This window comes from Glycine soja, chromosome 9, assembly GCF_004193775.1.
Source record: "Glycine soja cultivar W05 chromosome 9, ASM419377v2, whole genome shotgun sequence".
Taxonomy (NCBI): Eukaryota; Viridiplantae; Streptophyta; class Magnoliopsida; order Fabales; family Fabaceae; genus Glycine; species Glycine soja.
Genome location: NC_041010.1, coordinates 39,799,408 through 39,811,982, shown reverse-complemented (window position 1 = coordinate 39,811,982; position 12,575 = coordinate 39,799,408). Strand labels below are relative to the sequence as shown.

Below are 12,575 nucleotides of genomic sequence, written 5' to 3'. Positions count from 1 at the left end.
TCCGTGCGGGGAGTTAGTGGGCTTTGGATATGAAATGTATCACAATTTTGATGCGGCTTTTGCTAAGTACACCATTTGTTTTTCCCCACTAATTTTTATTATTGTTATGTTATTATATATCAGGCTTAATTACTTAATTCATCAATATTAAGAAAAGTGCTTAATTTAATTAGTAATAATAAATTTATCTTAAATTTATAAATTTATCCAAAATTATGTTTGTCATTAATACATCTTTCTTTTCTAATCGCCCGAGCAGTTCATTCATTTAACTATATACAAGAGCTATTTTTTATTATGCAATATTTTGTTGATTAATTACTCAAGATTCTTTCATTTTCATATAAAGATCATTTTCCTCACGAGTATGTTCACCTACTCCGCAAAATACAAATACACCTTCATGAGCTTTGGCAATATTATTGATCAATTCCATAATTAATACCATTTTACCCACTCCAACTCCACCGAAAAGTCTTATTTTTCCTCCCGACGATAAGGAGCTAAAAGATCTATTTCTTTTATTCCAGTTTCAAAAATGGCTAATTTTGTATCTAATTGCATAAAGGCAGACACAAATTTATGAAAAGGTTTGTCAATACATTTTCTTTCTTCTCTTAATGAGGGGTATTCTAATCTAAAAATAATTAATACATGGAATATTATAAAAAATAATAAACATCATTTCAAACTTAAGTCTTATTAATAGAAACACAAGGAATATCATATATATCCTTTATACTCATAACCTTGATGCATAAACATTATTTTAGAATGTAGTTTTGGGAACAATATTTTGTTTTTAACATCCTATAAAGTATTTTCTGAAATGTTAAAAATAAAATTGTATTTTAGAAAGCATTTTTTGAAATATTATTTTTGAGTTTTGGAAAGTACTTTACAAAATGTTTTGAAAAACATATGGAAAATTCAAGTGAAACACTATGATCATTAAAATTCCTATAAAGAAAATTTGGTACAACAATGAAGCAATGGAAGTGAAGAGAGCATATAGTTGATATTGGTCCTTCAATTTTGACGACTTTAAGAGGTACTTTGCTACAATAATTTGGACAAATTTGAGATTTAATCATACATTATTGCGTATATAAAATAAGAGACATTAATGGTGTTGCGTGAGGACAAAAAAACATGAAAGAAAAGTAGTTGAAAGCGTATGCATGCTATACTACATTGGAGTTTGGAGGATAAAAATCTGAATGCTAGAGCAAGAGAGGAATAAAGGAAGACCGGACCAAGAGATCAAACGAAAATGAAGGGAGTAAAATAGAGGAGAAAGTGTGATACAAGAGAGGGAGAAGATGTGTTGTTGATATGAAAGACGAAATGAGTGAGTGAGAGAAGAAGAATTAAAAATTAAAGGTTATCTAATTAATTTGATTAAAAAAGGAAAAAAGAATGTAATTAGCAAAAAAGGAAAATGAATATAACAACAACCTTTTAATGTGCTAAATTGAAATGAGAGTTGGGAATTTTGTAAGAGTACACTATTAAATTCATATATATACAATTATTTTTGTTAACTTAATCCTTTAAGTAAGAAGTTGTCAATCAATATGAATTTTGCTGCAATTTTGTCAACCCATCAAACATGAAAATGCAACACTAAGGTCATCTCCAATAGATAATCTTGGAGAGAGATCTAAAGTTGAAGATTTGTGGTTTCAAGATCCAGCTACTAGAGACTTCCTCATGATCTCCATGCTAGAGGTTTGGTTCTTGTAAAAGAACCCTAAAGATCTACACATTTTTTTCAAAAAATCAATTTTTATTGTCTCTCTCCCTAACTGATTCTTATGGGAACAAGGGAAGAAACAAATCAACCAAAAAAGAAAAAGAAGAAAGGAAGAAGAGGAAGATATCAACAACAATAACAACAGTACACATCTAGAACAAAATACATAACAATATAATTTTACCAAAAAATACATAACAATAAAATAATTACAATAACCTTGTGGAGAGACACAACGATGGACACAAAGTGGTTGACGATAGCCCCATGGCCAGATCGGAGGCTCGCATGACCATGGCACCCAAATCAGAGCATCACGAGAGTTTGGCAAGGAAGGGGTGGGTAGGGGAAGATGAGAGGGGTAGAGCAGAAGGGGAAGGTGGGGGAAGAAAAGAAGAAAAAAAGGAAGAAGAAGGGGGTGTAGCGAAGGGGGGAGAAGAGAGGGAGCAGAGGAGGTGGGGGCGAAGAGAGAAAAGAAGAAAGAAGAATTTGAAGGGGTAGACGGGGATGGGTGGGGAAGGAAAGAGGGGGAATAAAGAAGAAAAAGTAGCATTTTTTTTGCTCGTTATTTACTGTTATTGTAGCTTTCTAAAATTTTTTTGGACGCTATTGTAGCGGTCAATTTTTGCGACCGTTATTGTAGCTCAGTGTGACCGTTACTATAGCTCGACATGATTGTTACTATACTGCATCAAAATTTTTTAACATTGATGTAAGTTGTTCATGTTGCATTTTTTTCTAATTTTTTTACAATGAAATTTTGTAAAAATTAGGTCCTATAAATTGGTGATTGTAGGATTTTTTTCGCACAATTTTCACATTCTCATTCTTATTCCCATTGCCATTCTCAAATTCTCCAATTTCAATTTTAAATCTTGCTTTATTTGTTCCTTGCCATATGGATCCAAATAAATTTAATTGACAAGCTTATATGAATTTGTTGCAAAATTATCAACTATCTCCTTCGAATGAAAATCCTTAACATTTTACTCTGTTGTTTTCATACATGCAATTATCACCTCCTTTGAATGAAAATCTGCTACATCCTTCTCCGTTGTTTCCATACATGCCACTACCACCTCTACCAATGAGTGAAAATTCTCAAATTCTTTCTCATTTCATTCCATATTTGTCATTACCACCACCACCACCACCAGCAATTTATAACCAACCCCCCTTCTACCAAAAATTCTCAAAGTTCTCAAACCTTTCCTTTGATGCCACAAAACACCTTCAACGTGTTCCATAAGCCTCCCAATAATTGTAGAAATGCACAAACTCCTTCAAATGAGGAAGTTGATACACAATTTCCTACTCAAATTGAGTTAGAAGATATTATTGTATAGGAATGAGGAGGGAGTTTTACAAGGAAGAAAAAGGACACACGAATATTCTTTTCAATTGAAGAAGATAAACTTCTCGTTAGTTCACGGCTTAATGTCTCACTCGATTCAATCATCGGTGATGGTAAAAAATTAGAGGTTTTTTAGAAAAAGATCGTAGAAAATTACAACATATCATGACAATCTAAGTGAGAGATCCACCAATCAATTGTAATTTCAATGATACAAAATTCACTATGTCATTCAAAAATCAATGATTGTTACAAGCAAATTGTTGCTTTGAAGAAAAACAGCTACACAGAGAATGATGTGATGGTTAATGAATATGTTATTTGGAATGACAACGAAAAAAAGGATTTCACATTGGAGCATGTATGGTGACTATTAAAAGATCAGCCTAGATGGTTAGAACAATGCAAAAAAGTTTCTTCAAAAAGAACAAAGATAAATGAAAATTAGAATTACTCATTGTCATCTAATCCGGAGACACCAATTTAACTTTCTAAAAGTGACACTTCTACACCATTGCCTCGCCCAATGGTACAAAAGGTGACCAAAAGGAAGGTCAAAGGGAAAGAAGCATCTTCTTCTACACCGGTTGTGGACTTGTTGGCTTTGAAAAAGAAATGTTGTCAAAAACAAATAGCAGAGGAAGTGTGGAGTTCAATAATGTCTTGAAGATGTATGATATTCTTATGAATGACACGTCTAACATGATTGAAGATCAACGCAAAAAACATGAAATCACTTGTAAATATATTTCAAAGAAGTTTAGTAGTTACTATTTATGTCTTAAGTTACCGTTAATTAGTTGCTTGTTTAAGTTTGTTTTTAATTAGTTTTTTTTATTAGTTTAGTAGTTTGTTTTTCAAGTGTTAAGTTGTTAGTGATTATGTTGTAACACATTTTCTATTAGATGAATGATGAAGTTTATTTTTAATTACATAAGTTATTTGCTAATTTTAAGGTATCATAAAAACTAGTCGTTAAAAAAACTAGTTGTTATTTGAACTAGTTCTTATAAAAACTAGTCGTTAAAAAAACTAGTTGTTGGACAATACTATTTAATTGTTTAGTTTCGTTTCATTCATGCACCCACCTTCTTCTTCAAAATTGTTGTCTTTTTTCTACTTCCACTCAGTCATAAAATGGCTCGAAACTCTACTTCAATAGAGTTTGACAACAAATTGTAGATGAAGCACTTGAAGAGAACACCGATGAAGAAATCATAAGATATTTATGTCAGCTACAACAAGAAGCAAATAGTATCAGTCGGCCCACACGAACAAGAAGAAACATAAATTGAAATCGTGAAGATGAACATGGTTGTTTGATGAATGACTACTTCTATGAAAATTGTATATACATAGAGAGTCGATTTCAACAGAGGTTCTAAATACAAAAATAGTTGTTTCTTCGAATTGTAGACGATTTGAGTGACTGTTATCCATATTTCCAAATGAGATCTGATGCATCTGGTAGAAAGGGTCTTTCACCTTTGCAAAGTGCACTGCTGCAATTTGTATATTGGCATACAGATCACCTGACGATAGTGTGGATGAGTATGTCAGAATCGGCGAAAGCACTACAATTAAATGCTCAGCAACTTTTGTGAAGGGTGTGAACAAGATATTTAGAGATGAGTATCTAAGAAGGCCTAACAACAACAACATTAATCGCCTACTACAAATTGGAGAGGCAACATAGGTTTCCGGTATGTTGAGTTCTATTGATTGGATGTAGTGGGAATGGAAAAATTATCCGGTTGCATGCCAAGGGCAATATCGTATAGGTGATCATCGTAAACCCATAATAATACTTGAGGTCATTACGTCACAAGACTTGTGGATTTAGCATGCCTATTTTGGAGTTGCAGGTTCAAACAATGACATAAATGTGTTAAATCAATCTCCTATGTTTAATGATGTTATTCGAGGTTGAGCTCCTCCAATACAATTTAGAAATAATGGAACCACACACAATATGGGGCACTATCTTACAAATGACATTTATTCTGATTGGGCTACATTAGTAAAGACCATCTTGATGCCACATATAGAGAAAAGAAAGTTATTTACAAAATGTCAAGTGACAATAAAGGATGTGGAGAGAGCATTTGGTGTGCTCAAATCTTGTTTCGCAATTATACGTAGTCCATCGCATTATTGGCACATGGATATCATGAAGAACATAATCTTGACATGCATTATATTGTATAACATGATTGTTGAAGACGAACAAAATACATACAATAGTAATGTTGATGTTAATTACGATCATATTAACGAAGGGATTTCAAACATTGTCGTATCTCGTGGTACTCATCCTGACTTTATTGCATACCTACAAACAAGATGTTATATGCATACAAGAGGAGTTCATCAACAACTTCAAACAAATTAGATAAAGTATAGTTGGGAAACGTTTCTATCACAATAATGATAAAATTTAATTTTTGTTGCTTAATATTGATGTTTGTATTTTTTTTTATCAATTTTATGTATTATCATAAGTTTAAATTATAATGATAGATAAATATTTTAATTATTAATAAATTTTATATTTTCCTTATAATTTTTTTGAAATTAAACACAAATATATAATTAATTATTTTTTATTGTTTTAAAATAATTTATAAATAAATATTAGAAAATGAATCTCGAGTAAAATTTATAAAAAATAATTTAAGATCTCAAAATAAAATTTATTATTAAAAATATATATAAAAAATCTAAAGAGGAATATAAGATAACAGAATCTACCAAAAAAATAGTTAAATCTATTGTCAAAAAATACCCAAATAACCCTCAAACTAATCAACATAATGTCGTCTCTTCTTCCTGTCCATTATTGGTATTCTTCCTGAATTCCTTTTGATCTCTTCTCCATTATGATTTGAAATGATGTGACATATAGCATTGTGGAGATGCGTTGCGTCATGCATGTGTACTATTTGGAGTTTGTGATGGTTCGAAACTTTGCATGGTGGGTGATACTTCTGATGAATTGGGGCTCCTGTGTGGAATCGGGTTGCAGTGTAGACTGCGTGCAGAGGATGTTTAAGAATTCTTTAAATACTTCATTAATTGTTGGGAAAATTCTTAATTACCCATATTTATTAAACTCTGGAGATAATTTATTAATTTTTATAATTTTATGAGTTTACTTACCTATAAATTGACTCATATGTAATTTTTTTTTTATAAATTCTATACGAACTTCATAAACCTTTAACTATCAAGTTTACCAATCAGCACATCAACAAAATTAGTATGTTGTTTTTAAATAAAAAAATTCCCACCTTTAATAACATCAAATCTTTAATGGAAATTATCTACCACTAACATCTATTATCTAATAGTGATACATTACTAGACTTGATTGTTTAAGTATTATAAAATTTATGATTTATTATTTTATTTTATTATATTATTGAAATGTTTAATCAATATGATATTTATAAATAATTTGTTATTATTTTTATATGAAATACACTTTTATCAATTTACGAGTTGAATTCACAAGTCGAATTTATGAAACTCTAATGAGTTTGATAACATTTTATACATCCACAAAATCTTAGATAAAACACCTTAAGCTTTTTTATTTCTTGACTTTATATATAAAAACAAATTGTAATACAAAATTGAAACACTATTATTATTCTAATCTTAAAAAAAATCCTAAAATAAATCAAAACAAATTGATTATATTTTTAAATATAAATAATATTTTAAAGATTTAAAGATAATAAATCTCTAAAAAAAAACTCCGCTTAAATGTTCACTCGTTTTATTTACTTTGAGATTTGAATTGTTATTATATTTTTTTATCCAGATATTTCATCTGATCACATCATATTATTTATTGCTTTATTATTACTTATTTCTTAAATTTCCTTGTCTTTGTTTATCTTTTTAAATGTTTTGTTTCTCTAAAAAAAAATGTTTTGTTTGGTGGAGAAAAAATTGAAAAAAGAGGAGTAATAGATATAATATATTTTGTTTGTTTGGTGGAAAAGATTTAGAGTAGAATTAATTGTAAAATATTTAGATTCATTGTATTATTTTTTATTTATTTTTACTTATCTTTTTATCTCTTTTCTCATATCTTCAATCAAACACTCTTTATTCCTACTATATTTCTTATCTATTTTTATTTATTTATTTATTTTATTCACCATATTTCTCTGAGCATAAGTGTCAAGAAGACTTCACGTGTCTACCTATACAGGGACGGATTGTTATAGCTTGTGGGGAAATTGCTCCCACTATTTTTTTTACTTAATATATATATATATATATATATATATATATATATGAAAAATTATTCCTATAAAAAATAGATATCCTCTTTATAAGATAATTTTTATAAAAAAATAAAAAAGAGAAAATTTAATTGATATTAATTTTAATTTTATTATTTTAATTTTTAGATTTAATTATTATTTTGATCCTCCAATTTATTTTTTAGGTTTAATTTATTTCATTTGATTTTAAAAGGTTCAATTAGTTTCTTTATTTTTTAAGTTCAATTTAATTTCATTTTTCTTCTATCATCTTTCATTTTTGAGTATTCTAAAAAAAATGAGACTAAATTAAATTCATTTTAAAAAATAAATACCTAATTAGAAATTTTAAAAATAAAGGGATTAAGTTGAACCTAATATATAAATTAAGGGATCAAATTGAATCTTTTAAAAATAAAGGACTAAAATGAAACTAAAAAGTTAGAGAAAAAAAATAATAACACAATTTTTAACGCTCGAACTCCTCTTATACACATCCAATTGAGCATATAAGTTCATTTAGTAACTTACAATACACTTTTCATTAGAGTGATTTTATTTCAATTTTCAAACAAGAAATTAAGAGAATCTGTCACTTTAGATGTCTCTTAAAAATTAATTTTGTAAAAAATAAAATACACAATCACATGAGAGAAAATAAATGATCGAATAATTGTTTGGTTTTATATATATATATATATATATATATATATATATTAACAATGAAATAATCATAGAATATTTTCAATGAAAATTATAAAAGACAATTGCAATTTATATAAACTTAAATATTTTAAATTATTCTTTTTTCATAATATTATGTATTTAGTAAAAAATTTGTGATATTTTTTTTATAAAAATATTATAAATTATTTTTGTTTCTACAAAGAAATTTTTCTGAATTTCTCATAATACCTATATCATTTTCCTTAAGAATAAGAGAACAAACTATTTTTCCTCCTTTTCCCTACCCTACAATGCCATTTAACGACGATCATGTCATATCATTGGTTCATGCCATTGCATGTGTTTGTTAACAAGAGAGACAGAGGACCACATGAAACTCTTCGCATTAAAAATCATTTTTAAAAAAGAAAAAGAAAAACGAAGGTTACTTACGTAAAAGGCAAAATTAATTACAATTTTAACTCCTAAAGTTTTCAACATTTGTTAAAACATGGTGAACGAATCAAAACACTAATATTTGCCCATTCAAAACTAAAATATATATTTTTTTCGAAAGAGTTGAGAAGTGTGTTGAGCCAAATTAATGTGCTAGGACACTTAAGCTCATTTAACTTAATTACCTGAATAAACTAGAATTATCAAAACCATTGCGAAACGAATATGTTCACTCTCTGCCACACTATTTCTTAGTTTTAAAAGGAAAAGAAGAAATAAAACCTTCTCTACTCTACCTAGCTACAAACACAACAAAACCTAAGAGTATTTAATTATCATGGTATGTTTTAAGATACTACGTTCCCTTTCGAAATTCTTTAGTTTACCTTTGGCCAAAATAGTAAGGTAACTTGAAATATGCATGCAAACCAAACACTACCTACCCACTATAAAAGAGAGAACATGACCAAAACTATAAACATAGAGCAATAATAAAGTAAACATAAACTGACACATATAAGAATAAAAAGTTTACGTGGTCAAAACAATTAGGTAACTGATTTGTAAGTTACGGAACAGAAGCTCATAATTCTATGATTTGATTTTTTTTCTAAGCAAATAAATTTCGAACTTGTGGAATTCGAATATAATAAAAAAGATTGATATTTGTTCTCAAAGCAGAAGAACCGTTGTGTGTAATGTGTGTATTCTATCAGAAAAGAACAAAGTGTGTATATTTTTTTTTTATAACAACACGGTGAGAATGAGGTTTTAATATCATTTCTAACAGTGAGCCGACACAGTAGGTAACAGTGTATATACGTGAATGAATATAAATTATTTGTATCCAGATTTTGTTTCCTTTTCTGTTTTATCTTCAACTTGAAGTTTCGCACTAACAGATATGCACGCGACACTGTAGCCACACAGCATAATTGTCCAAGCAGATGATACAGACTGGTCCTGCTATTACATTTATAGCTTGTTTTAAATTAGTTGCGAGAAGCCTGCCTCTAACTCAATTAATTATGCTTCTTCCAGTGAGTATGTACTCAAATTAAGACTGCTATTAAAGTGATTAATTAAATTGTACATATACTCTTGTTTTACTAGCCAAATATCTAAGAATTAATCCACATGGTCCATATTCATTACCCCATCACCATCTACCACCAATAAATGGGTGCCAGTGTGACACCACCCCAACAAAATAATTCCAATATTCTATAATAGCATTACCCAATATTATGCCAATATGCTCACTCTTTCTGAATTCTGGTGTATCTCATGCAAATCAAGTGATGGACCGCTTGCCAGACTGCCAGAGGTACTTTACTATGGAATTTATGACTGCATAACGAACAAGAACTTTGTTCCCTCTTTCATGTTTCGTTTTTAAGTAAATTCTTTGATATTTCTTAGAATTTGTTTGAAATTATCACTGATCTGAGTGTTCCAACATTAGGGGATAGAGTTTTAAATATGTAACTTTGTTGAATATTCAAATAAAAAATTATAACCCACAATGATATTCAGCTCAATCATAATTGTTACATGTGAAAAATGCCAATAATATCTAGACCAAAACAACCTATATGAAATCATTAAATCACAAGATTCTCACGTTTTATTTAATAAATCCTAGTTAAGATAAAGATAGTTGGACCATCACTAATTATCATGTCAATCATTTTTATCCCATCTCTTCTTATTAGAGTTGGAAAAATTTGTTCAATCAAAATTTACATATAAATATCTTAAATGTGTATAACTTGTTTCCTCTTAATTTCATATATTTGAATCTACGCTCTTAATATCTTCTTCCTTTCATGATAATAATCACTAATTTTTTATTTTTAAATAAATTGTTTCCTTAACCTAGGTTCTAGATCAAGCACTAACAAGTTAGGCCTAAAAGAACCAGACCAATTTGGCTCGAACGAATGAGGTAGACAGATAAAGCCGGGCACATGCATGAAGTATAAGCACAAAAATTACTAATCTAATTGGACAAAAAAATAAAGTGTGGCAATTTGGCTCAGTCCATCGAGCCATTGAATATGTAGTCCATAAAGAATTTAGCTTGATCTCTGTTCGACCTGCTTTTTACACCTTGACCTGTTGAGTAAAACAACTCATTTTGATACCTCTATATACTTGCTATTTTTCAAGGTGTAGACACTCATGAAATCTCCAAGGATAATTTGCCTAAAATTTAAATATGATTTCGTAATTTTAATTAACAAAAAAAAAGTGTGATAGAGTATAGAATAAGTTACAAAAACAAATTCTCGATGGAGACAAAATACAAGTGTGGGCATGCAATGGCCAATCATGAATGCGAATGGAAACGTCACGTTACTGGCATGTAGTAGAGCTGGACTATTACTGTGAGGGAAGGTAACTTGTGAGGTTGCAATAAACATCTCTCTCCTAACCCTCCAACTGCACATTAAATACTTTTCGTCTTTTGCATTTTGAAATAAAGATTATCATTTATTCGCATGCAAGCGAGAACTATATAAATGCATGCATATAAGGTGCAAAAGAACAGAGGGAGAAAGTCCTAGTGAGGTGTGTATACAATTACTATAGCCACATATATACACACAGTAGTAGTTAAAGTCTTAAAGATTAGAATAAGATCAGTGATGGAGAGAAAGTTCATTTCAGTAGTTGTTTTGGGAGTATGTTTGGTGCTGGGAATGTCCCAATATGTTGATGCAAGGAACTTGGAGAAAAAATCAAAGGAAGAGGTGAAGAAGCCAGAATCGTGCTTAGATGGAGGGTCCATTGGTGGTGTTGGTGGCATTGGCGGCATTGGCGGTGCTGGTGGAGGTGGTGGTGGTTTAGGAGGTGGCTATGGAGGAGGAGCTGGTGGTGATAGTGGTTTAGGTGGTGGATATGGAGGAGGAGCAGGAGGTGGTGGAGTTGGAGGACTTGGAGGTGGTAGTGGTCTTGGTGGTGGTTATGGAGGAGGAAGTGGTCTAGGTGGTGGAATTGGTGGAGGCATTTACAAAGGAATAGGAATTGGAGGAGGCATTTACAAAGGAATTGGAATTGGAGGAGGCATTTACAAAGGCATTGGTGGTGGTGTAGGTGCTATAGGTGGTGTTGGTGGTGTCATTGGTGGTTTCAAGCATGTTGAAGCCAAAAAGCCTTGAAAAATCAATCAACTAAGGAGTTAATTACGTACGTTCAATAATTCCAGATTTGTGATGATCATAGTAATCATTAGTGTTTCATTTTTACAGTTATGGTTTGCTATTGTTAAATTTGTTTCCTTTTTCTAGCTAATATGTTCTGTACCACAAATAAGTTCACGTATGTACGTAGCTACGTGTATGCTAGCTCAATTTCATTTGATGCAGAAGATCCCAAAAATTACCCATGTCATTCTACAATATTGTATGTGTTATATATATGCCATATCTTACGACTTGTAATTCGAGTGAATTATTGTTACTAAATATATGAGAATATATGTCTCTGCTTGTATAATTAGGATGCTTGGGTTGCGGTTAAAGTTTTTTAAAACATATATCAAGAGACTTGAACTATATTTATAAACCTTCATGAGATAATCCAAATTATGTAATTTGAGCGTATGTATCTAGCTAGTTAATTTACTCCACGTGATCTAGTTTTTTCACAAATAAGAGATATGGCTGAGAATGAAGGTTAGTATTACTCTGACTTCAATTAAAATACACAAGTGCTGTTACTACTTTGAATGTATATACATTGCGGATCAGATGGATAAGACGATGGCTAGGTACAAGAGGTGCAACTAATTCTAACATGCCAACTGCAACAAATTAAAAGCTAACTAAATTACAACTGCATGTGCATGATCACCGCTTGGGTCACGTGGGTTTTGTATGGGCTTCATGAATATATTAGTTTAAACATAAAAAAAAGAACCTAGCTAAGTTAAATATAATAATGTTTCACCCTTATAAAAATAGTAATAAAATGCTAAAAGCAAACAGAATGTATAGAATAACAGAGCACTTTGCAGTTTGCACAAGACAACATAACAGTCAGTCAGTCACTACAAATATTA

General features: G+C 30.2%; 1 protein-coding gene across 1 annotated transcript; it reads left to right on the top strand.

Annotated features, from left to right (window-relative positions):
• Positions 1–11,046: 11,046 nt before the first annotated feature.
• On the top strand, positions 11,047–12,010 carry LOC114367417 (glycine-rich cell wall structural protein-like). Its single transcript, XM_028324596.1, has one exon. The coding sequence runs from the start codon at positions 11,161–11,163 to the stop codon at positions 11,671–11,673; it is 513 nt and encodes a 170-aa protein (XP_028180397.1). The 5' UTR covers positions 11,047–11,160; the 3' UTR covers positions 11,674–12,010.
• Positions 12,011–12,575: the final 565 nt, after the last annotated feature.

Bases quoted from the DNA above. Each gene is read 5' to 3' on its own strand.
- LOC114367417 (XM_028324596.1), top strand. From the start codon at position 11,161: ATGGAGAGAAAGTTCATTTCAGTAGTTGTTTTGGGAGTATGTTTGGTG.